Source organism: Belonocnema kinseyi, chromosome 10 (assembly GCF_010883055.1).
Source record: "Belonocnema kinseyi isolate 2016_QV_RU_SX_M_011 chromosome 10, B_treatae_v1, whole genome shotgun sequence".
In the NCBI taxonomy this organism is placed as follows: domain Eukaryota; kingdom Metazoa; phylum Arthropoda; class Insecta; order Hymenoptera; family Cynipidae; genus Belonocnema; species Belonocnema kinseyi.
In genome coordinates this window covers 112,756,038-112,783,919 of record NC_046666.1, presented here as the reverse complement: position 1 = coordinate 112,783,919, position 27,882 = coordinate 112,756,038, and the positions used below count along the sequence as shown (strand labels likewise).

Sequence of the window (27,882 nt, the reverse complement as noted above, 5' to 3'; positions counted from 1 at the left end):
TTTTTCGCGAATAAGTATTTTTTTCGCGAAAAGAGTAGTGGATCCCATACTTCCCAATACTGCTTTTTAATGAGGGTATTTATTGATTTCTGTAATAGTTCTGGATTCTAAATTATTAAAGAAATAATTGAAAAACTTGTAACTGACTTTACTTTCAACCGCCGTAGCACATACCTATTTTTTTGATCATGAGGAGCACTCTGAGTCAATGTGACCATACGCACTTATTGATTGTTCAACATTGCACAATTACTCTACCGATCAACTTGAAAAAATTCCCGGATATTTTTTTAACATTGTAGAATCAACTCGTGTACATTAAATGTCTCGTTGGATTTAATCATCGACAAACTTTAAGTTTTCTAAGAAAAAAAATTAAATGTTGTCAATTTCTTATATTTTTTCTAAAATTCTTGTCTTAAGAATATTCTCCACTAAAATCGATGTAAGGGTCTGAAAGACCCGTAATGCACTCCGAGCGTTAAAGTTGTATATATCTTTGTAAAAAAACTTTAATTTCAATTCAGATACCTTTAATTTCATTTTTTAAATATCTTAAATAGACTCTGATTAATTTTTTACTTTTTACCAAATTTGTTTGGAAAAGCATCTTATATTCGTTTGTGTATTAACTAACATGTGGGTTGGAAACAAATCCTTATTCTGACAAAGTTATAGGAATCTACGTTATGGTTCGCAGAAAAGCTTCTCCACTTATATCCCGTGGATTCCATTATTGATAAAAATTAGTTGTTAAATTATTTAGGACCGATTGTACAGTAGCTTTGGCAGCTGCTTTTGGCAAGCTGGTAAATATCAAGAACTATTATGGAAGAATTGAATAAAAAGTAATAAAAAATTAAAAGGAATTATGTTTGGAGATATTGAGTATTTGTAAAACACTGCGTTACATGAAAGCAAGTGCTATGCGCATTCGCAGTTTATCAGTTTAAACCTTCAACATATAGATTATTTACACTTGTGACGTCAAACGCTCCGACCGAACATTGGGGGAATAACCACGAAGTACTACAAGGATACCGCACGCCTATATCAGGGATGGTGGAAAAAAATCCACAATCGCGATCGACTGTCCTCAAAATTTTTATGTCTTCCCAGATGATATCGCTACGTGCGGAACTCTACCAGAACATGTGATGTAAATTTTGAACCGGTATAAACATAAGCTATGAATGACGTCGTGCAATTGCAAACTGTTTGTGTTTAGTGGAAAAAAATGGTTGTGCAAAGTGTAAGTGCTAAAAACCTACATAAAAAGTGATAAAATAATGTCGCGTTGTTTTTGTAAGGGTTGTGATTCGGGTTGTAGGGCACAGAAAGAGAGAGGTATCAGACGCAAAATTCTCAATATCTATACTTGCATTCTATTGTTTTTATATTCCTCCTCTTGTTTTAATGGCATTATTCATATAATTATATAAATTATACAAGCATTATCACTGCGTGCGTAACACCAACTGACACTTGACATAACCAAACTTAACCTATAAACATACTCGATTCTCCGTAGCAGACAACAATTTCTAATTTTATATTTTCACTGAAGGGGCGCTCTAATCTGGGAAGACATAAAACTCCGAGGACACGCGATCGCGAACTGGCGCCAGTCGAAATACATGACGTGCAGTCTCCTTGTAGTACTTTGTGGGAATAACATTGCTTGTATGCCCCTATAGTTTACATGTATTGTTTTTCGAAATGCGGAGTTTATATTTGGCAAATTTGCCGGGAGATGTCAAGACCCGATATATCGAAAAAATGGAACATATTGAAAACTGATCCATATGGTCATACCCCTACTAAAAAAAAAACCCCCAAGAATCGTCACAAATGGTCAGAAGTTCTGACGATATCTGAACATTCTGATCGTTCCTGATGAGTCTAACTATTTCTGAATATATGCTAACTCACATCCCATCAGGTAGCTCATCAGCTAGAAACGAAGGTAGGCTAACCAAAAAGAATTAAAAATTGAAAATAATATTTTTTCAATGTTGCATATACAGATTCAAGAGTTAAAAATGCAGAATCTACGGCTTTCGACGATTTGAGATACCTACAAACGTTTTTCAACAAATTTAAATTAGGATAGATATACACGGAAAAAAATTATAACAGGGGGGGGGGGGGGGCCAGACACTGTGGACATAATGTTGTCCACGTGGACTGGACCTCTATCGGTTCGAGGGTGGACGATTTCTATCGTGAAACGTGACAAAAGTGGTCGACCCCCGATTTTTTTTAGTAGGGACAGATATAGATTTTAGTGAAAATGTTATTTCAGTGCCCTCGGTCACTATGGTTGATATAGTGTCATATTTTATTCAGTCTCCCAGTTTTTACACCGCAAAACAAGTAAAATCATATAAAAGTTTCGAATCTTATCAATTTTATGAAGCTTGTTTTGGTGGTGAAAGTAAAGTGCAAGCATTTTAATGGTACTTTTCTGCTTCTATATGAGGTTAGCGTAACAATACAGTATTTTTAGTGTAAGTCATTATTTTTAGTTAGAATATATTATTTTCTATGAATATGTGCATTAAAATTATGTAATATTCCTGTGAAGCATGGCATTCATTTCAATTTACGTTATGAAATTCCGATGCTGATGTAAAATTCGATGGAAGTTTATTGAGACTTTGAGTTTAGGAGCAGTATCTGCATAATTTTCTTTGAAAACTAACCTTTTAATTTTCCTAATATTTACTACAAAATTGAAAATAAAAGAAATCGGTCTTGAGATTATTAAAGAATTTTTAACCTGTTAATTTAGAAATATGTCGTAAAACCTACGTATATTATGGGTAAATTAATGCAATTTCGGGCACTTGACGTTTCAGCTTTTTATATGTTAAACATTGGATTGCTCGGATGTTATACTCGAAGTCGCTCGAAAACGAGACAAATGCAAATCTAGCTCGTTTTTAGAATTTTGTCGATGGAATGCATCACTAATAAAATACTGTACACGAAATATATATTGTCAATTAAGTGACATTAACTAACAATGAATTTAAGTCATATAAATTGTGCGACGTATTCATTCTTAGTAGCGGTGCATTATACGATGTAATGCTGATTTTTTTCCTTCGGGAAAAATATTTTACACATAAAAATATTTTAAATAAAATTTACTGTTAATAAAAAGGCCTCTGTTGTATGTACATTTGAGGTAATTGCACTGAGGAAAACTATTGCTGAAAAGAAAAAGGATTATTTTTCATTAAAAAATTTTAAACATACAAATATTATTTATTGACAAACTTTTATTTTTAACCGAACTATTATTTTCTATCATTATCAAATTTTAAAAAATATATGGGATTTTGTTAACGAAAGCTTATTTTCTTGAGAAAAAGATTCTCTAGGACTTACCTGCATTCAATTTTTAAAAATAAATTAATTAATATCGTAGAGAATCTTTTTCACAAGAAAATAAGCTTTAATTCAATAAAATCCCATAATTTTTTTAAATTTGGTAAAAAGTGAAAAGAAAAAAGTTCTGTAAAAAATGTTTTCAATCAATAATTTCGCTATGTTTCAGACTTTCTCATAAAAATAACCTTTTTTCTCTTTAACAATACAACTATGGATAAGAATATTTTCCTTCTGAAAAGTATAATTAAATACATTTTTTCTCGAGACCTGCTTTCCTGCACGACTATCTTCATTAATTGAGGCAATGAGTAACAAAAAACAACTGAAAAACTAAGTTTTATTTCACATTATCGACGGACACTTAAAGTACCATACTTTTGACCATTTGAAAACTTATATTTCACTTGAAAAAGAATATCTCTGCAGAACCTGAGTCTATGACTACCTCTGGCGACTGAACGACACTGAAACGGCACTAACTAGGAACCCTGTAGTAAGAGACGCGCCAATCGGGCAGCTGACTGCGGATTGGTCGAACGATAAGAAAGAAGACACCTCCGTTCCAAATCCAGATACTATACCAAAATTTACTACAGCTTCGTGCTTCGGTATGCGAATAGTGTTTGTTGACATCTTGAAGTGGTTAGGGACCTTGTAATGAGGGATGCGCCAAATAGGCAGCTGAGTGCGAATTCGTCGAGCGAGAAGAGAGCGATACTTTCGTTCCAACAGCACTTTACAGTTATTGAAATTTGCTATAGCTTCGCGCTACGGTACCTTCGATATTCTTAGTGCTTGTCGTGTTTGTTGCCGATTAAATACATCGCGCCTTCTACCACTGGCTCCAACTTCCGTTCCAACTCCCCCCTCCACATAGCCTCTGGCGCTTCCCTCGCTACAGGGTCCCTAGCACTACCTAGTGTCACTTCAATTCTACTAGTTTAAAGCTACTCAGCTTCTCGTTTTAAGTGCTTGCATATGTTCACTTTGTACCTGCGACTAAGCTGCTAAGTATACCAGCTAAAAGAAATTAAAAAATTTAATTTCCAAATTACCGCTGAAAAAGTTAGAAATTCAGAATTTACGAGTTACTGCAATTTCAGATACCTATAAACAAACAAAAATGTTAATCATTTGAAGGAAATTATAAAAAGGGATTCGGGTTCATAGCGGTAGCGCAGGTACTGAACCAGCACTGAGAACCCAGTGTCATTTCAATGCCATACGATTGGCAGCGTTGTCCGTCAAATCATTTGAAAAATAAGAAAAAATCGCACAGAATCCGCCAACGTTGAAAATACTTTATTGAAACAGTAGAAAGAAATTTAGATTCAAAGTCAACATTTGTTTTAGCAAAATGAAGATTTTGAAATCTTCAGTTGAACTCTGCCAAATCATCAAAGGTTTCCAAAAAATTTTGTCTAATCATAAAATAAATATTAAATTCTACCTTCAAATCTAAAACAAGAGCACGATTAAATACTCTGTAATTAATGAGCATTCATCTGACACGACTAAGTCTTATACTCTCACATGTCGAAAAAAGGACACCAGCTCTGAGACTATATGTTTAATCCTTTCCAGGAAATTTCTTAACTGAAGGTAACTAATTGCTCGTTGTGCTTTTCAATTCCCAAACCAGAAGAAATTTTTGTGCCCATGTATATATTCGGGTGCAATTTCCTGAACAGAGAAAAGTAAGCAACTAGAAAAATCAAACTGTTATAGATATATTTCTATAGCTAAAATTTAGTGATATAGTTATTTTACGAACAAATTAACTAAAGAGAATGTAAATTTACAACTTTTTAAGGGTTTTAATTTAATCTAAAGAGAAATAAAATCACTAAAAGAGAATAATGTTACATAATATAATGACTCATTCCTTGACATTATCTCCGCCCGAAACATAAAGCTGCGCGACCGTTCCGTACATTCTCTCGTTGAACAGAGTAGTTTTAATTACACACACAAAGGATTATACTTAATTTACACGTGTCAATCTTTTCAGGTTAGTTTGAAACTGAACATCTATACCAATTAAAGTTTTTCTGACTCCATAAGGCACCTTTCCCTTATACTGTTTTTTTCCATATTTTGAGCTTTCGACACTTGAAGGGTCATTTATTAGAGGATCATGTATCTCATTCTAGAAATGCTCTAGATATTTTCTTCGGAAAGTTTCTAGAATTAGATAAGCTTATACTATTGTCACATATTGAAGTTAAAGGAAGAGAGCTTTACCAACAGGCGTGTAGATACGGGCCTTTAGGCGAATTTCAAAAACTTGCTTAGTGAAGCCTACGTGTCCCATGAGTAAAAGTAGAAAAAACGTTAAAGTGGATAGAATTCTAAGCCAATTATCCTCCGTTGGCCTTTTTCTCATAAGCTGGCACACTTTTAAAATAAATGTTCGAGCACGTTGGATTTTTCCAGCATGAACACCTCTCATACTTCCGTGGCGCGTTGAGACACATCCTCTTTACGCATGAGTGTAGCTCTGTTTTCTAAAGACCCTTGGGAAAATGGCAAGAATCTTTTGCAAAGAGACTTTGTTCTAATATCCTTTAGAAACGTTATTAAATGTTACTCAACTTGAAAACATAAAAAACGCTTTATGTATATAAAATCCATCAAAATTTAAGCATTTTCAAGTTCTAGTAGAAATAAAAATTATCCAATAAAAACGCGTACTATGGAATGTAATTTTTACGTAGGAAGGGGAGAGGTTCAACATTACCAGAAAAAAGCATTACGTATTTTTTGGATGGCCCCTAAGTAAAATCAAGTTTGATTACTTGTTTACATTTTTATGACAATATTATCCGAACTGCGCTCGTCGAGTTTTTTATTTTATTTTGCACGCTGCTATTTTCTTATAATATTTTAATTGACTGCAATACAACTTAAATCATCAACCGCATTTAATGATTTAATCGAGAACAGCAAAGTAGTAACTATTCCTCTGTTGAAAAGCTTAAACTATCTAAATAATTTTTTTTGTTAACTTACCCTTTTAAGGACATTAATTTCTAATTTTATTTCTTCTTCTTCGTCCTGAAACACAGAAATATTTCGAATATTGAAGATGCTCTATAAACGACAATTATGGATTATGTTGCTGTTACGATTGGATTGGTTTATTCAATTCTATCGATCGACCAATCGAATGTCGAAAAATCCAAATTCGATCCGTGCCACGGTCGGATCAGTTTGTTTGATTCGACTGGCCCGTCAATCGAATGTTGAACACCAATCTTCGACGCGTGCTATTGTCAGATCGATTTATTCGATTCGATCGACCCACCGATCGAATGACGAAAGACCGACATTCGATTCGTTATACGGTCGGATTGGGTTTTTTGATTAGATCGGCCAGTAGATCGGATGTCGAAAAAGCGACATTCGATCCGTGCCACGGATGCGAACTGAGTGGGCGTTTTAAATGTTCAATTTATAATTATAATTCTAAAAATCTCAAGCGATTCATATAGAATGCAGATTGCACATCCAGAGAGATCCCAATTTCCCCCAATTTCATTCCAAATCCCAAACAAAAAAAATTCCCTAATTTTCATTTATTGTTTTTTTCGATTTGAACAGATGCCAGTTTTGACATGAAGTTTCCCATGAGGAAAGCTAACTTTTGGAATAATTTTTTAGGGTTTACAAAAATGTGACAGGAAAGTATGGGGGCCTCTGGAGAATTATCCAACGAAGAATTTTAGGTATCAGACATATGGGTTTAACACCCCTATCACACCCCCACGAGTATTTAAAACTACTCTTAAAACAAAAAATGTCAATTCTTCATGAAATCGAACTTTTCAGCAATGCATTCTGTTTTTTTTTTCACTTAAAATTATTAATATTTGTGGATTGGAATATTCATTATCATTGGTTAATTAATTTTTAATTATCTAAATAAATTGAATTTGTTCACATAATTTGCTTTTCAAAAATTGTGTTTTTTCCCCTTGGAATTATTACGATTAGTCAAGTGGAATATTTAATAACATTGGTCCATTAATTTTTAATTGTTTCGACAAATGAAATTTATTCAAATAATTTTTTTTTAAAGTGGGTTGCGCGAGAGATCAGAGTATGGTACCTATACATATTTTGGGGCGCTGAACACGGATCGGACATCAGTTTTTCTGCAACGCGCCAGGATTTTTCCCTAGACGCGGAAAATTCCCTAGTAATTCAACTTTTCTGAGTATGAATTACCCTTTGTATTAAAATCATGAGGAAACACATCAGGTATGATATTTTTATGTATTTTGGGGTACCGAATACGAATCTGAAACTAGTTTCTCTTTAACACGTCGGGGTTTTCCCCTAGACAAAGTTATGTTGAGAAGAGTTGGAGTGAAGTTATGTTGATCTAGTATTTAAAAATGTATGGTATGTATATACAGTAAGGACGTTTACTATGTACTGATAGGAAATATAATTATATAAACTCTAGCGTACAATGCAACCCGTTTTGCAATTGTGTAATGCAAAAAAGTATTATATAGGCGATTTTAATTCAGTTTCCAAATCTAAAAAAATGTTATGTTCCCCAGGATTCACCGCGCATTTCAAATAAATAATTAGTTACGAATTGAAAACACTCCTAACACAATATTAGAATGTGTTCACGAAAATTCTCGGGACGTGGTTTCTTTGGAAAATTTTTCGTAAATCTTTGTTTGCGAAATCTTTCTTATTCGTTGAAATCATTGAATTATTTGACATCTATAATTTATCAAAAAAAAATCTTCTAAAATGTTTGGAAACCTTTTCAAATCTTCCAAATGTTATAAAATCTTGGAAATATGGTGAACTGTAACCTTTTCAAAATCTTTGAAACCCTTTACATCTTTTAAAAGTTTAAAAATCTTTGTGAAATCTTTGTGAAATTTTTATGAAATATTTAAAATTTGATAAACACGCCTTTATAAAATGTTCAAAATCCTTTTAAATATTTTTAAATCTTTTAAACATTTTGAAATCTTTATTAATGTTTTGTAATATGGTGTATACTTAAAAACCAAGTGGTGAAACTCTTGAAAATTCCGTTATATGGCCATCGCTCAGTCTAATAGAACTTTTTATTCTAGACGTCGGCAGTGTGCACGTGCCGAAATTTTACGTTATTTCCGTATTTTTCGAACAGTTTTTTGTTGGAATGTATGGAAAATATTGTTAATAAAAACAACAACAAATTAATTTTTAAATAACAGAGATTTTTAAGGTAAAACATTTTTAAGCCTATTTAAAAAAAAACTGTGAAAAACATGCAAAAAGTGCGGCGACCAAGGCCATTATTGACATCTGTTGGCATCTGTCATCTTCTAAAAAATGCTTAAAAATTCGGCGAAACTCACGGAAGATGATGTTCCAGGTGCTAAATTAATGCACGAATCAGTAGCAGAAAACAGTATTGAGCAGCCGAAACGATGTCCTAAATGTAGACAACCACCATTAAAAGGAAAAAAACGTGATTTAGTAGAAAGGTAAGTTGATGTTTTGTATGGCAGGTATAAATATTTTCTTTTATACAAGATTTGCAGTGCAGAACTTTGTTTGAGTGAATATTTAATATTTATACAAATATAAAATAACACAATATTATATTTTCTACTTCTCCTTTTCAAGTTAGACAATAAAAAGCCATTCGTTAGTGATTACCTGGTATAAGGAATGTACTAACAAATTTTCCTTCTTTCATATAAACTGGTTATAAATACATAAATATAATAGTTTTGCGTTCTCAAGTGAAAGTATTAAATAGATTTTATTTTTATCAAAAAATTTAGCAGATTCAAAACCCCGATAACAATGCTTCATTTAATATGTAAGCAAATGTTAGCAAAGAAAGAAAATATTAATACCTGCCAAACACAACCTGAACTAACCTTTCTACTGAATTACTTTTTTTTCCTTTTAAAGATCGTTTCCTATATTTTATCCATCGTTTAAGCTGTTTAAAACTGCGCTCTTTCACCGATTTTTGCACTAATTTTTCTCCTGGAACATCATCTTCTGTGATTTTTTCCGGATTTTTGAACATTTTTTTGAAGACGAAAGATGTTAACAAATGTAAATAATGGGCTAGCTCGCCACACTTTTCGCACTTTCTTCGCGGTTTTTTTTTTTTTTTAATATACTTAAAAATTTGTTGTCTTTAAACTCTGATTTACTAACACACTTATTTTTAGTTGTTATTTTCATTTACAATATTTTCCATACATTTCGACACAAAACTGTTCGAAAAAAACAGAAATGACGTAAAATCCTGACACGTTCGAACTGTCGACGTCTAAAATAAAAAGGTCTATTCTGAAGCTGAGTTAATATTGAAGATTTCAGCTAATAATTTTTATAATTTCTAAGTCAAATATCACAAAAAATGTATACTTTAACATTCTATAGTGGCGGAGACGAAATTTTCAAGTCGCTGAACACCCTCACTCACTCAGATTCATCGTTGCAATTTTTATAATCATACGGATTACAATTTTCGTTGCAGTTACTCAAAAGCGTTTGATTCCCATATTTTATTCAATAGGTAAAACAACCGATTTTATCGCCAATTAATTACGTACAACCTGCAGCTATTCACTTTATTAAATTAATTAAGATCGAAGTACAAAACGATGTCGACACTTGTCAAACGTGAAATATCACTCACCTACCCTTACATTAGTTAAAAACAACTCCAATTTTTTTGAAAGTACTAAATGCACGTCCCGAATGTATTTATGACCATTTTAATATTGTGTTACATTTTTTTTTAATTCGGAACTAATTATTTATTTGAAATGCGTGGGTGATCCTGGGGAACATAACCTTGTTTCAGAATTTGATTATACGTATATTTTGCGCACGTCTTCTGAGTCTCGAAACCTTTGACCAATCGGCGCAAGATGTCGAGCGCGGGAGATTTGGAAATCGATTTAAAATCGCCTATACAGTACTTTTTGCATTACACAAATGCAAGACGGGTTGCATTGTATGCTAGAGTTTATATAATTATATTCCCTATGACTACATAGTAAATGTCCTTACTGTATAAGGTTTGTAGAAGTAGGATTTGAAGATTTGTGGGTTATGGGAATCAAAGAGGTATATAGGAAGAAAAATGGGATTGAAGAGGAGTGAGAAGGGAGCAAAGAGAATCTTTAAGTGAGTTTACTACTTTTACCTTTAATGTTTATGTGTGTAGAGTTTGCATAAGTTGGGTTTGCTGGTCTACGGTTTGTGGAATTCAAAGGCGTAGAGTGAGGAGAGTTCGGAAGATGTGTGAAGAGAGGGGAAGAGATGGGGGAGGGGAAATTTGTGGGTCAAGGGGGTTGCAGGTTTGGGGTTTGTGGGTCTGTGGTTATGTGGTTTGTTGACTTTCATTTCGGGAATGAGAATTATGTGGATTTGAGTTGTATCAGGTTTTTGCATACGGAAAAATCGATTTCCCGCCATTTTTCGCGATTGACGGAAGATCCTGACTTGCTGGAGATAAATGCTCGACAGATTCGGATTCAGTGGCCAAAAATACATATAGGACACATGAGTTTATACTGGTCAATTTTTGTTTTGTTTGACTTGTGGTCCTGTGTAATTTTTCAGGTCATTTTTGAATAAAAAACCTTATCATTTATAATAATCCTTTTAATTCCCTTCTTTGAATAATTTAAATATTAAAAATTCTAAGATTCGAATATTATTATTGTTTCCTACTTAGTCGCTTCAAAATTCGAACCTGTTAGTATCGGGCCTTACTATTCATATCCTTAGTTTTGGTTTGTGATGAAGTCAAATGAAAAATTTTAATTATTTTTTGTAACAGCATTGGCTATTTTCCCTACTTATTCGTCTAGGCATGGGCCTTAACGTGGCGGGGTTGCTTAACGCATTCCTTATGTAGAAAGTCAGTCTGCTTCCTACCGCTTAGCAGTAAAGATTGATAATCAATAAAGAAGAGCAGTCTCGCAGTTCAGGCATTTATAAAAAAAAAAAGGTCCATTATTCTCACATCACTAAAAAATTGGTGATCCTGTCAGGATCCCATTAACGATATCCTGTGGAAGAAGTATCTACAGAACAGCCTCAGTAATTTCAAACAACGAGGATCTTCGTCTCGAACTAGGACTCTACGGATTCTGTTCTTAGCCCAGGCGACGACCTGAGTAAATTACATATAATCGCGAATATTCAATGGACGATAAGAGCCGATCTGATGATTTTGAATGACGAAAATCTAAAAATAGCCAACGAGGTAAGAGATCTCGCTAGGATCAGCAATGCCCTTCTAACAGAGCATACAATATATCTTTATTTCTCGTCATCTCAATAGTGTAAAATGCGCTGTACATAGCCAACACTGTACAACCAATATTATTATATATAAAAAAGTTTTTCATAAGGACAAACGCGTGATTTCGCTTGAAGCGGGTGCTATGCTGAAAAACTGCATCTAACCGCAGCGAAATCAAGGTAATCTAAAACTGCCCACTTCAAATCGAGTTTCTTTCGATTCAAACTGAACGCATCGAATTTCGATTGAAAATACTTTTGAACTGCCTAATTCGAGTCGGTTTTCTTATGATTTGAACTAAACGCGTCGAAATTCGGTTTGAAATATTTTTGAATTGCCTAATTCGAATCGGGTTTCTTTCGATTTGAACTAAACACGTCAAAATTCGATTCGAAAGTTTTTCGAACTGCCTAGTTTGAATAATATTTTTTTCGACAACTCAGTTACGTCGGTTCGGAAAAAAAACTGAATCGATTTTAATAATGCACAGGTCTAACCTGTACCCTGTTCTAGTGGTACTGAGACTTATTACAATGTGTATTTATTATTATTTATTTGTTACATTCCTAATAATGATATTTTTTGGAAAAAATTGTTGAAAAGTTAATGAACCATTTTTCTTTTAAACTGTAACATTATGCGCACTACGCGCGTAGTAAATAGTCGCGCGTGCAATTTTTTGACAACGTACTTTTAATATTTTTTTAACATTTAAAAAAATAATAAATCTATTTTCAGCTTACTTGAAAGTGGCAGAAAATTCATTCGTTTGGTTGAAAAATGAACTATTCCATTAAAATTGTAACTATTTTCTTGAAAAATCGTTTTTTTATATTTTTATGTAAATTAATTTTTTTCAACTTCTTTTTTAACTTTCACTTTCTGTTTATCACTGATAATTCTACTCTCGAAATTTCACACTGTTAAATTATTAATTTTTCTAACTATAAACAACGATTTTCTCATTATATATTATCAAAATTTTGGTATTATAACAATTAAATAGACAAGAGTTCGACTAGAGTTGGTACATTTTCTTTGTAAAACATATATATACATCAAACTCTCTGCAAAGTGCCAGCAGTGTGAATAAAATGCCTGCGACGAAGTAATCGTCAGGGGACCGTTATTCAGGGTCAGCGATTGTCAGCGCGCCAAAGCTTGAGAATATAAGATTGAATAAATTAAGTTGATTTAAATTAGAAGAATTTAAAAAGAGGGGTTTGGGTTTGATGCATAATGCTTTGATAAATTTGGTTTATATTCAATATTTCAGTTTTTTAATTTATTAAAGTGTTGATATATTTATTAATAAAAATTGATTCAATGATACGTCTTTTAAAAGTATTATTTTCTCTGGCCAAGATTTTAATATTAGCAAAATCAAAAGCATGACTAAATTTCCACGAATGTTGTGACAAACCTGTATTCAAATTGCCAATTCTACAATCTCTTTTATGTTCGTAAATTCTACTTTTCAATCTCCTGCCAGTTTCACCTATGTAGCGTTTTTGACAACCATTGCATTTTATTAAATAAACCACATTAGACAGATTTTCTATTGTTTCAGAATCTTTTTTGTTACTCAATAATTTTTCTAAAGTATTGTTATTTTTAAAATAAACATTAATATTACATTTTTTTAAGGATCTTCGTAATCTTTCAGAAAGGCCTTGAACATATGGTAAGGTAACTTTTAGATCAGTTTTTTTGTAATTTTGTAACCATTTTTTCTTCTTTTTTTCTAAAATGTAAGTGTTGTATATTTCATTAATACGTTCTTTGATGACATTTTCTATTAACAGCAAGGGATAATTGTTTAATTGTAAGGTGATTTTCAATTGGTCTCAATTATCTTTTCTATATTTTACATCACTTAATTTTATGCATCTGTCCACTAAACCTTTAATCAATCCTATTTTTTGACTGAACAAATGATGGGATTCATAATTTAAGTAACAACCTGACCAAGATGGTTTCTTAAACCGGTTTGTGATTAAATTCCCACTAGGTATTCTTTGAATTTCCAAATCTAAGAAACTTAAGATGTTATTTTCTTTATCAAGAGTATATTGAATGTTTTCATCGATACTATTAAATATATTTAAGAGCTCTATAATTTTGTTAGTTGGGACGATTGTTAAAATGTCATCTACGTAACGTTTATATAAAATTGGTTTGAATGATAATCTAGATAAGGCTCTTTTTTCAATATCTTCCATAACTAAATTTGAAATTATGGGAGATAATGGAGATCCCATTGGACATCCTGATAACTGTTTATAAAATTAAAATTTAGCTAAAATACTGATTGAAAATTAAAACAGTCGAAGAAAGGAAAAACAGTTTGGATCTGCTGTATCTACAATTGTTTTGTGTATTTGTTATATATCATTCGATTCAGAATTTCAAGAAACGCGCAAATCCGTCAAACGTCGGAGAAGTATTTTTAGCAAATTTTTGGAACTACTGTCGGGATCGGTAGTTACTTGCCTTAAATTCACTCTATGCATTACGAGCCGAGTGGCCAAAGATGACCTTACAAAAGCTCATGTTCACAGTCCTCTTGATCAATAAATTCTAATTTTTATTTTTTAAATTTAAAATTTAACTATTTGTTTGAAAACTTCTGTACTTTGTTGAAACTGTGCCTTTTGTGGTGGAAGATTAATATTTTTACAACTTTTGAATGATATTTGATCATAAAGATTTTTTCTCATGCCAAATAAAATTCTTATTTGTCTATCACAACTTATCATAGTTAATTACTCTTATTTCTATCCTCCTAATGTGATTTATGAAATCTTTTTCTTCTTCAGGGTTCCCACTATTTTTATAATCGCGAATCCCCAAATTTTTCCAGGTTCTCCAGACCAAACTTTTCCGTTTTCCAGACCTTTTTCCAATTGAAATCCGTTTTCGTTTCTTCATACTTGGTTCAACTATCTACAAATTTATATTTGCGGTTCTCTAAGAGTATAATATAAAATGATGTTTTCCATTACAATCATTTTAAATATAGCATTTATTTTTATCAAATTTACAAAATATGTTATATAAACATACTCGAATGAAGAATTATGACACAATGAATTATACCCAACGAAGCAAATCTGCACAAATACAGACACAATGTTAAGTCTATTGGATAATATCAAAATATAATTTTTTTCATAATTGTAAATAAGTTTAACAAATCTTGCAGAAACATATCTACAGCGTCAGTATGCAGCTGACTTTAGCTTTTGAAATTTGTATATCAATCTCTGCGGCTTCTTGCAAAACCCCCTTTTTTCATGAAAAGTTCTGCCAACTCTCGATCTTTTTTCATTTTTTCCAGCTTAGATTTTCCCTCAGCTTCGCATTCGTTTTTTTTTCCAACGTTTCAAAATACAAAGAACGAGAAAGACGTACACAGCATTTTATTTTTTTACAGATATTTATATCTTCTAGACCTCCTGATGCTCGAACTGCATCATATACTTGTCTTTGAGCAACAAGAGATCTAGAAAGCTGATTTTCTACAATCAACTCTTTATTGATTGAAAACCCTCGTTTAACAAATACATTTCCGTGGCTCAAAATGAGGATTTTTTTCATGAAAGATACAAGCAAATCCGAAGCACCATAATCAGTCAGAACAGACATCTAAAAAGTATCAAGACGCTCATTTTCTCTGTCATACGTCTTCAGTCTCAAATGCACTGTTGTCTTGGCACTTAATTCCTTAAATTCTGTACAAATTTCGTCGCACTGACTTCCAGTCAGCCAATTTCTTTCAAGAAATTCTTCTAATGCCATTTCGAGAAGAGGATAAACTTTTTTCCCAAAAGAATGTGTAAGATTTGGGTCAGCAAATGTTATCCCCTTGCACAGATTATATTTAATCGGACTTCTTTACATCAATTTTTCGCACATTACTTTAATCATCAAACGACCATTTTCTTTGAAAGATGATAGTTCGGCTTCAGAAGTTTATATCTTCTCAAGCTCCGCCTGAACAGCATGACCGAGCTTTACATTCTTCAACAATTTCAAATTGTTCTTATTGTTAAGATCAATATTGGCAACAGAATCTACTTTATCCAAAACGTCTTCTTTTAAAAACATTCGCAACAAGATTACCATAAGTCTGGTTATCTCTGTGTGGAGAAAAGACGCCAACGGGGCATCATTCTGAAAATCTCTTAAAAATGTCTCGGTTCTCCGTGCGATAAAAGCAAAAAAAGTAAGCTTTGTTGGTAAAAGTTTGTCTTCAACTTTCTCACACATAGTTTTGTAACTTTCTGATTTTATGCCCAATTTATTGTTTCTTGCATCTACAATAAATTTCTTTAAATTTGGTAATATTTTCAGGCATGTCTCAGCAACTGGGGCACTTAGAAGCCACCGCAGAGCGCAACATTTTTGGGGGAAACTGTAAACTGACGGTAATCACTCCTCCTTGCAGAAAAATCCTTAAAAACGATGTATGCGGCTCTTATGAATATTACAATTCCCCATTTCGTTGCTTTGGCATCAGATTTAAATGCATTGTGTAATGTGTACAATCCGCACGAACCTATTTGCAAGAAGATTCTACTATCACAACAAATTGCAGATTTAACGTAATTTTCGAATTCTTTCAAAAATTTGAAGTTCACGTTTGGCCCACCCATTGATATCTGCAAGAGGCATTCCATGTTTAATTTATTAGTTACCTCCAAAAAACTCTGTAATAAATCCACTGCAGTAGTATGCCCTAAAAAACCGAACCGAAATATCTGGTGCATACGGAGTTTTTTGAGTCACTCCAGAATCGCAAAGTGATATCCATTTGTTGCTTTTAAGAACATAGAATGGAAATGGAAATGTGGGGCTAAACCGAATACAATGTTGTATGAGATTTTTGTCCTGCGAAGTTTTAATTTTTCTGCAATTCTGCTATCAGGAAACATTCGTTTAAAAACATCTACGCATTTGCTTGCAGCTGATATTGAGAGATGACATATTAAGACTTTGAGACACCATACTATCTCGGCTTCGACGATTAGATCCTTTTCTACTAACGGATTTATTGATTCATGAGATTTTGAAGATATCTTAAGAGCGCGTGCGGAAGCTTGCACACAAGACGAAAGTTGTGAGTCTGAAGTTGGAGATTTGAGTTGAGCGGTTTGAACCAAGATTTCAGTTGTCCTGTAAGCATCTAGAGATGCTTGATTATTCAGATTGACAGTAGAATTTTCTCTCTCTTCAATTAAGTTTGCTCCATTTTTAGACAGTAAAGCTCTCAAGAACTGCAAAAATAATATGAATTCTACATAACAGTAAAGCTTGAGAATAAAACAACTATTTGTGAAATAATAATAAATTCACATTTTGCAACATTCCCGTGCGAGCTTGCTGCTGAGATTTTAGATTATGAGCATTCTTCTTTCGCCCTACGTGGCTTTCCAGGGCTTTAACTGCCATATTCCTAAGCTGAAAAGTCTTGACGCATAGTGTGCAGTACGCGGTGTAAGGATTATCGGGCGTACGTTGAATGCCCTCAGAACGTGAGTCACCAAGCCAATCATCATTCCATTTAGACTTTTTCTTTGGTGCCATAATTTTTTTGCACCTGAAAATAAAGTTATTTTTTCATTTCACTTCATCGATCCTGTACATTTCTGAATAATTAACTAATCTTGAAACGAATAATATCACGTTTTAATCTTCAGAAAGTAAGTATTTGTTTTATGTATTTGTTACAAAAATATATTAACATACACGAACCAGAAACTTTGTATGGATTTTTTAATATTTAATGTCATCGATTTTTATGTATTGATATTTTTGACTGAAAAAGAGAAATTCCTACGAAGATAATGTTTAATCAATAAAATGATCAACCTATGTATCTAAAAGTATGGCATGAAAAGTATTCATATCAGTACGACTTTAGTTCTAAATAATTATCAAACCACTTTCAGTCAAACTGTTCTTCAACTTGGTCTCTAACATGCAAATCATTTATAGGAAAAATACTTTTAGTTATAGATCTTGAATTATAAAAATTCGAGTTTCTATTCTTGGAAGTTTTCAATAAAAAACTTGAATAAAATTAATAATAGTAATTAAAAAAGTATTTTTGATTCATTTTGTACCACTCTAAGTCTCAAGAATTTTCTTTCATTCTAGAACAGCATCATATTACATATAATCTATAGAAGAATGTTATGCGATTTAAATGTATAAGGACGCCTATTAGGAAAAGAAAAAGTTTGCAAAACGAAGCACGCTCTACCGAAAGAAATCTCTCAGTATATTCTAAAGATTCATAGTTAACAGCCTAAAACATAATAATTCGGAATCTACGGGTTTCGATGATTTCAGATATCTAACTTTTTTTTTAAAATGCTTAAAATTGGAATTATAATACGACGTTTCTCGTAAATGAAATGAGATACGCCAAAAAAGACAACATTTTTTAATTCAACTAGAAAATGGTATATTTGCATGTAAGTTATAATTATAAATAAGTATAATGAGAAACAAAAGGAACATTATATTACCGTCGCACCACTCTTAAAAGGACCACTAAACGGACTTTGAAAAGGACCTAAATCTCTCAGACTATCTCTCAAACCAAATTTTTTCAAATCGACTCTGCTTATAGTCGCAAATGGGCCAGGCTATTTCGCTAGAGAAAACTCAGAAATTTCTATCGGTAGGGTGGAACGTACTATAAAGAATCAGAAAAGTAATGTTCGATTTTTTATCACTAGTAACTGCAGGAATATCTTCAAAATAGTATTTTTGACACGGATGGCTACGTTCGCTCTTTATAATCAACGTTCCATTAGTCTCAAACAATAGTTTATGCCACGAGAGCCGGAAAATCATTTCAAAGTAGAAATTTTTAGGTTAAAGTGGCATTTATAATGAAAAAGTACATGCCTTGCACATGTGTCTGTTTAGCTTGCTATGAAAAAAATCAACTTATCAAATATCTGTGAAAATTCATTTAGAGCGGAAATAGTTTTCTGAAATTTATAAGGTATACAAAATTTGTTTTATTTTTTCGAAAATATTTAAATTTTCTGAGCATGGCTATTTGAATAGATAAGTTGTTTTATAAACAACTTCATTACTGTTAACTCTCACACCACATAATATACAAATAAGATAAACAAAATTATAGCTCACCAAAACTGCACGAAAATCAGCAAACTGCATAAAAACAGCACAACAGCAATTCTCGAGCCAGGCATGATTGTGTAGATTAGAATGCAACCAGGATTTTTGCGACCCAGAATTCGGCGCGATTATTTGAAACTCGCATTTCTAACGATACTTAACATGATTTGCGATGGGATTCAGAAGCTGTCAGGAGCCCAGTGATCCCAACTGTGGCATGTTGAGCTACTGCGCTTGCTTGGCACAGCGGCACTCATTGGTCGCTGTAGGCGCGCGATTCAAACCAGGTATAATTTTTAAAAAATCGAAATTAAAATAGATAATTATAAATTGCACTTGAATATCAGAAATGACCTAATTTATAATGTAAGGCTAAAAGAAAATAATAATGCATATATTTTGTAAATAATAGCATATTTTCTTTGATTTCAAAAGCTGAATTTATATTTCATTAAACAAGGTTTTTGTATTATTATTTTTTCCTCTCCCTAAATCACAAATTAAGTTATTTCTGATATTCAAGTGCAATTTATAATAATTATGTATATTAATTTCGAAATTTTTTAAATTATACCCGGTTTGAATCGCGCGGCAACAGCGACCAGTGAGGGCCGCTGCGTCAGGCAAGCGCAGTAGCTCAACATGCCAAAGTTGGGATCACTGCAGGAGCCAGGAGTTCATGCAGACATATCTATTCTCCATGAGCTGACCTTCGACGATATATTACATGGAGTGCTCGTCCCTGTTCTTGCGGCATTCTTGTACGCGTCTTTATGATAGAGGTCGCGAATCAAAATTTCAAACGGTTAAATGGCAACTTTCCGCTTCCAGATATTCTCAAGAATTTCGATAAAATGTATAGTATTCGTGCTTTACGTTGTTGAAAAAATAACCTTGAAGTAATTCTCTTTTTATCGAAAAACTTGAGACATTCAAAATCTACAATTTTGGTCCTTGTTTTCTTACACCTTCATAACTTCAGTAATTTTATTTATATTCAGGTATATTTTTTAAATATTCGTTATACTGTACATTATATAAGTGATAAGCACTTTCACCGTCCGAGATTCTGAACAGTGCTACCTATCCTTAAGTCGACCAACTACCATTGATCAGCACTCCATGTAATATATGCTTTCTGGTGCTGACCTGACTGCTGCTGCACGATCGCGCTGCGCCGCAGGAAACATAAGAGAAATAACGCTGCACACCGTTATTGGTTCTATTAGATGTGCGCGCGAGTTTTAAAAGTGACATAGAGAAAAGGACTTTTAAGATTAATTTTCATCGAAGTACATATGCTATGATTAGTAAAAAGTCTGGAATTTATGTTCATTTTCCCTGACGTTTCCAGGTATTCCAGAGGCGTGGCAACCCTGATCTTGAATAAAATACGTTTGCGTATGCACTTAATTTGTTAAGTTTTATTATTTAAAATACTATTTAAAGTCTACGCTCTCCCTATGCATCCTTTTTTCATCCTTACTACGATGGCATTGCGGTAGTTCTTGAGATTTCCTCTCATGACTTCGACGGATATGCTGGTGGTAGCACTGCTACTGACAGAGTTTTCGATGCCAAACAGGCACAGCACGAATAGGAAAAGGACTAAGAGGATTGCTAGGCGCCCCTAGAACCTCCGCTGGGGGCTGAAGCATCCGGGTGTGCTACGAGATGGTTAGGCAGATATCACTAATTTAACAGCTGGCCAGCCAGAGCATCTGCGACAAACGGTAAGCAGTGGAACATCAACTGTGTCTGCAGAGGATGTCTTGGCTAGCGTATACTCATTTAAGACCATGTGATGAGTGGGTCACGTGACCAGATTCCTACCTTACCGTCACTTCTTTTATTTCCCAACTTATATTCACACGAAACGCCACATTGAGTTGAAATTTTGGAATACTAAACAAGAAGCACTAAGAATGATGGGTCTGGTCATAAATTTGTATAATTATTGAAAAAGTCTTTTGTTGTAAATAATTTTTTTGCTTTTTTATAATTATTAAAGTTTAGGACGAGACCCACCTTTCTTAGTGCTTCTTATTTATTATCCCAAATTTTCAACTCGATGTGGCGCTTCGTGTGAAAATAAGTTGAAAAATAAGAAAGGTGGCGGTAAGGTAGGAATCTGGTCACGTGACCCACTCGTTACATGGCCTTGAAGAAAGTCGCACTTAGATATCTTGTCGCTAAGGTGAAGGACATCAGGACTAATATACATATCATAGAAGACCGAGCAATGGAGAATGAACAACAGGTTGTTTTGGCGTGGAAAACCGACGGCAATGCACATCAGTTACAGGAAGCCGCGTCACACGGTCAAGCAGGGTCAATTGATGTTCTTCCTCAACCTGTTGATGATCCAACACCACCATATCGTCCAGAGATGGATAGCCTTATAACAATAGAGGCAGAAGTTCTGCATTCAAAAAGGCAATTAAAATGGACATACCATATGAACAGAGATGTTATGCGCCTTTATTCTGTCGCAGAGAAATGTGGGCAAAGTTTGAGGAGACAACATTATAGATTCTTCTTACTTAAGTACCCAAAATTAGCCACAAGAATAAATAAGCAGAATCTAACAGATAAAAGAGGTTCAATATGCGTAATCATATTGCTGTCGGCTGCTGAAATATCTGTCAATAAAATGGAAGTGGAACAGCAGCTTTCTATAGAAGAACTCCCCTTGAAAGCTTTGGAGAACGAAGACCTGATTGAATCTGAAGGCATACGTGCTAGGGGTAATGAACATTAAGTACGGGATCCACTGTAAACATATGCGGACATTAATAACGATGATTTGAACAGCAACGTCCCAGAAAAGCTAAAACGTTACAGGTGCAAACTCTTGTGTACTGTTCAGCTGCGGCAGATGTTAGAACGTCGGGCCGTAGAACTAAGTCTACAATTGCAGTTTTTGCACCTGGAAGAACTCGAGGTCCACCATGGAAGATTGGGTTGGATATGCATGATGAAAAATCGATCAATCACGATAACACAGGCGTACAAAATTTAAAAAATGAAATGACCTAGAGTACTTTGAAACGTAAAACTCGAATCCGAGCTCAGAATTGAGTCATCACCTAAGGTTCGCGAGATATCCTAACCTAAAAAAAATCTATTCGAGATGTGATGTAAACTCAAAGTCAACGATTCGGTTTTTCAATTATGTTTTTTTTTGGCCCTGTAAAACAGACTCATGGGGGTGACATTCAAAAACTCATATTTAATTCGTATTCTATGGCGATATAAATGGAAATTCGAGAAAAAAATTGTTGTACACCCTATTGTCCAGAGAAGACAGGGACTTCGCGAAAATGGCTCGACGCGAGGATGGACAAACTGACCGTGTCCTAAATTTTCATAAATTATGCTTCTGGGCTATACTATTTCAACATTTAGAAATTTTAAGAATTATTATTTGAGTCATATCGACTACGATTATAAATATTGTAAATCATTCATTTCACAAGAATGGAAAAATTGGGATATTGTGTTAATTTCCCTACAATTTACTGTAATTAATTGAATAGTGTGAAATAAAAAAAAACAATTATACGAATGAATTAATTAAATATTCTGAATCGTTTTATTTATTATTTTATTAATGATTCACTAATTTAATTATTTAAATGTAATTTAAATGTACTCAGGATAAACATGTAATATAAAAATTGTATCAAGTTAGTAAAAAAGATATATAGTTGATTACAAAAAACTGATGCAGAACTTTACTATAATCTCCTGGAAACTGCAAGATCAGATCTCGTGCACCATTCATTGGTGGTCGGTGACAACACAGAGACAACGGAGAAAAGGTACGAGTCGTACTTTTAGTTGGAGTGTGGTGCCTCACCTGCGTTTAACTGTGACGTCAGGAGCCGAGAAAAGAACACACAAATAATGATTAACCTGGTGTAAGTAATCCATATGAACTTTCGACAGTAGCCCTTACGACTTACTACGCTTAAATTGTTGATAACAGAAATCGGCAGTTTACTCACTGCGAAGCGGAAACTAAGGGTGAATGATGTGCCTTCACATGAGGAGGGAGCACCCACCTGTGACGCCTTAGGAGATTGCCTACCGTTGACAGATACCGTATATAATCTAACTGGTCCAACACGATATTAACATAGTAACTGTTTAGGACGCTATATTCCACTCGTAGTAAAAGTGGTGAACAAAATTTGTTGGTAACCATGGGGAGCATTTTGCTTATCGCTTTCACAGGTGCGGAATCAACAGTTTTCGATGTCTGTAACCGATGGCAAAATGTGAGCTTTGCATGAATGTGTGAATGTAAATATAATACCGAATATATTTATTATATTTCTTACCTCAGTGACGTCCATAACTTTGATAGCTGCTAATTGTCCGGTTTTGGTATGACGACCCTGCAAGAGTATTAGATGAATTAATACACAGTTCATCCTTGCCTAATATGCCTTTCTAGTTTTGTGAAAGTTTATTTATTTTTCAGACTAATTTATTGAAAATTGTCCAATCATTCCCAATTAAATTAAACTCTTTTTGAGTTGACGTTACACGAAAATAAGTTTAATGGGGAAACAGTGACGACCACTTAAGACATAGCAAACTGATTTTTCGAGCGAGAGAAGCAAAATTAAAAATTGATCATTTTCTAACTTACTTTATAAACTTGTCCATATGTACCATTTCCAACAACTTCAATGAGCTCAAAAATTCCTGCAGGATCCTGTAATTAAAAAACCTCGTAAGACTAATTAAAATACAAAGAACAGAAGCTTTCCTAATCCATTAAACCATATTTCAAACGTAGCATAGAAGAAAACTATTTCAACATCAAAGTATTTTCCGAAACTTGAGACCTATGGCACGAAGCGATTTTTTAATTCAATAATTTTTTAACATACTCGCCCTACATACTGGATCCGCCATTTTTCAAGTTATGACTTTAGATTCGTAATCAGCCACCGCAAAAATCCCTAGCTGATACGTTTTAAATCAATCTACTATTTAACATGCTTGTCTGCCATACTGGATCAGCCATTTCTTTCCATTTTAACTTTAGGTTCACGTTGAAAATCTTGGAACAGCAATGGTTGTAGAAATAAAAGAAAGCTTTTATATTTTGGTCGCGCACATGCCATGGACCATCGCGTCTCTTCTTTTTCCAGAAAATCAGTCAATGGATGATCTACGGTGACACCCATCAGCCATAGGCTGAGCTTATAGAAGAAGAAAAAGCACAGTATGAGGGGTACGTGACATCTAGTCGCGGGACAAGCAATCGTGGGACATCTAGTCGTCGCACAGTTAGGTATTTTGGATTTGTTCGTGCAAATAATCGACGAATCGTCAATTTTCAACCGAATTGAATTTTTTTTAATACTCGTGAATAAATTTACTGTCGGAGAGATACGCCACTATTACGGTTTGAATCGTAGGTACGTCAAAAAAACGTCGAACAACGTCGGCAGTCGTCGGCCGATTTTTAGGCTATTCAAATGTCAGTAATATTTGGTAATTTGCACAAACCATGGAAAAGAGTATAATGTCGCTGATATAATAATTTCATATCGCATATAACTTTCTTTAATTATTATTCTTATTAACTTTACTGATCAATCAGAGCAGATACTCACACACCCAAAGATTTTCACCCAACGAGCCCGGAAACCTTTCTTTAAAATAATACGTAGTACATTGATAAAACATTTTGGTCGGTATTTAATTATTTAAATAATAATTTTATTAAAATAAACATAAAAACTGTAAGAAAAAAAAAGATTTAAAATTCTATAAAATACTCTTTCGTTGATTTCTCCAGAATAAACGTTTCTCGGTTGAATAATTCGAAAATTAAAGTATTAAATTATGAACGTTTATTAACTATTATTTAAAACTTTTATTGCAAAAATAGAATGAGAATAGAAAGGTTTGCACTTGTAATGGTTGAAAACATAAATAACAATGAGCATGAAGCATTTTTGGTATGAATTACCAAATATTACTGACATCTGAATAGCCTAAAAATCGGCTGATGACTGCCGACGTTGGTCGACGTTTTTTTGACGTACTGAAGATTCAAACCGTAATAGTGGAGTATCTCTCCGACAGTAAATTTATTCACAAGTATTTAAAAAAAAATTCAATTCGGTGAAAATTGACGAGTCGTCGATTATTTGCACGAACAAATCCAAAATACCCGACTGTGCCCCGGGGCATCTAGTCGCCGAGACATCTTCTCGCTGGGACATCTAGTCGCCACGCGTAGTCATAGTAGTCGGGAAGGCGAAAAAAATTTGCTGGCAGTGGCGACAAAAACTACTCGTATAATTCCCTTCGTATTCAGATGTATTCCCAGAAAATCATTGCCCGAAAATCTTATCTGCTCCTTTTTGCAATTTTTGCATGAGTAATAAAAAATATATGCTAGAAATTTACCTTTACATAATCAAACTTTGTGATTGGCAGCAACCATTTCTGGCTTTGTATTAGTAATGAAAAAATAAGTTCCAAAAATGAAAAAGAGTAAATAATTAACGACAGTTAATAGGAAAATAATTAAATTTTATTTATCAACACAGACCATAAGTCAAATAATGTATCATTTAGTGGCTCTTATAAACTAAAACAGATTTATTCTTAAATAACGCAATATATATCTTATCAAAAATTATCTACGTAAAATAGAACTAATAGAGAACAGTTTTTTCAGATGTGAAACGGTGAAAATTTAGAAGCTGCCGCTTTTAGTTTCTCAGAATAAGAAGGTTTTGACAAAAACATAAAATTAATGTAATTAGTGATCCTTCTTATTCTGAAATACTGAAAGCTGCAACTTCTCAATTTTCATCGTTTCACATATGAAAAAACTGTTCTGCACTAGTTCTATTTTACGTAAATAATTTGAAAAGATGTTAGAAGAAAACAGCGCTTGCGGGAATCGAACACGGGACTGCGCGGCAGCAGAACGGAGACTTTTTCCTGAGATAAAAAAAATGTAAAGATTTAGCAATTTAATTGTCCTAATGAATCTTGGTACTAATATGTATATTTAAAAAATATTCAAAAACTACGAAAATCCCTTAACTTACATACATTTGATACTCGAAAAATCTAAAAAAATTTTACTTTTATTTGATCTAAATAATTAATTAATCTCCTTATTCTAATTATGAGAATAACTTCTCACCAAAATTTCTATATGCTGCACTTGTGCTCTTTGAGTAAGATTACTTTTTCTTGCTGTTGCGCTTGCCCACTTTTCATAAATTTCTGAAAATTTTTGAAATTTAGCCAATTTTTCATAAATTTTAGGAAGCTTAGCAAATTATACATAAATTTTTAGGAATTTTTTAGTTTCTTCCAAAAAAACTTTGGATACACTAAATTTCTATAAATTTTCAATAATTTACAAATTTACCACGAATGTCGGGAATTTTTAGGTAATTTTACCATAAATTTCCAAAAATTATCATAATTTTTCAAAAAATTGGTTTTTCTTGTTTCTCAAATCGAAATTTTTCCGCATTTGTTAGAAAAAATATCGTGTGCTACAGGAGCTAAAAGTAGGCGGAGGAAACTCTTGTGAAGTTTACAGTACTTGCCATCGGCTCGTCTTCGGGTCGTCTCCGGCTCGTACAGCTAACTTCACACTCGTGTGGAACTGCCTAATTTCCGGACTTGTACCACAATATACTATTTAAAAACAATACTGTTATGGATTTTATGCTGATATAAAGAATGAACTATCCATACTTACTTTTATAATGGAAACACTGCAAAAAATGGTATTATAAATCGTTTATATTGGTGTTAAAGTTTTTAGCATTTCCCATGACTACTTGTCCCGCGACTAGATGCCCGGAGACTAGTCGGCGGCGACTATATGTCACGTACCCTGACCAGTCTGCCAGTAGTTCACATTTTTTTATCGAAATTTTTACATTCTCATTCATGAGAGTGTAGTGTAATCGTCCAAATTTTCGATCTCTGGTTTTTAACCGATCTTTACGTTTCGGCTCTCACAGAGTCCGAAAATCATAAAATTTTGTCAGTGTCTGTCTGTATGTATGGTTACCTGAAAGTTGTAGCCACGCTAACTTTATAAGGATTTTTCCAATCAAGTTATCCTTTGATACACTTGAAAATGTTCAGAAAAATAGAAAAAAATATGTTTTTGATAGATTAGGAAATTTCATCTAAATTCGTCACTAGATATAAAATATCCAAAATCAAACAAATACATTTAAATTAACCAATTTGCATTATAAAGTTTTACCAGACTTTAAAAAACCTATATTGGCTCTTCAAAATAAATGTTTAAATTGTGAAATTAACGACTCTACTGAAAATTTTTAGAATTTAGTTCATCGTTCTAATCACTTAAAGACTGACTGACAAAAGAAACGACTGAGAAATCCCGAAAAACAATATTTCCAACACTGTAAAATTTCCGAATAATAAAATCCCCGTCAAAAATTCTCGAATTATGAAATTATTGAATTAAAGAAATTAAAAAAAGGGTTGTTCTTTAAAAATATATAAAGAAATAACTTTAACGAAACGTGCTCTTCTAAAGAAAAAAGAAATTTCTCCCTAAATTTTCTCCGAATCTAATAACATTTACCAAACAAACTTTCCATCTTTTAAATCAGTACTGATTTACTTCGAAGCTTCTTTTAAACTTTTCTTTTAATTAACAATTCGATTGTTGTTATTTCAAATTCCAAAAATTATTTTATAAAGTTTTGAATATTTACAAAATTTTCTTTGATAAAAGTATTTGTTTATTGTTCCAATTTGAAGACAAATTTTAATACGCCAATCACATCGTCTAGAAACGTTTTTCATTGCTTTTTGTACATATTTCCATCTCAATTTGATGGTGTTCAAAATTTGTAGGAAGATTCGGAAATATATTCATTTAAACAATTTGTATACGCTCATGAATCATAAAAAATATTTTACAGATTGAAGAGGTTTAATACTTTTAGTTGAATTTTACTATGCCTTTCAGACAG

General features: G+C 33.2%; 1 protein-coding gene across 3 annotated transcripts in view; it reads right to left on the bottom strand.

Moving 5' to 3' along the window:
• Positions 1-27,882, bottom strand: part of LOC117181506 (traf2 and NCK-interacting protein kinase) — a 252,578-nt gene that overhangs the window by 166,983 nt on the left and 57,713 nt on the right. For all 3 annotated transcript variants that reach the window (XM_033374255.1, XM_033374254.1, XM_033374256.1), the window contains exons 2-4: positions 23,523-23,588; positions 23,209-23,265; positions 6,412-6,456 (exon numbers count right to left, since the gene is read on the bottom strand). In XM_033374255.1, coding sequence (XP_033230146.1) covers positions 6,412-6,456; positions 23,209-23,265; positions 23,523-23,588 — 168 coding nt within the window. The remainder of the gene's footprint in view (positions 1-6,411; positions 6,457-23,208; positions 23,266-23,522; positions 23,589-27,882) is intronic.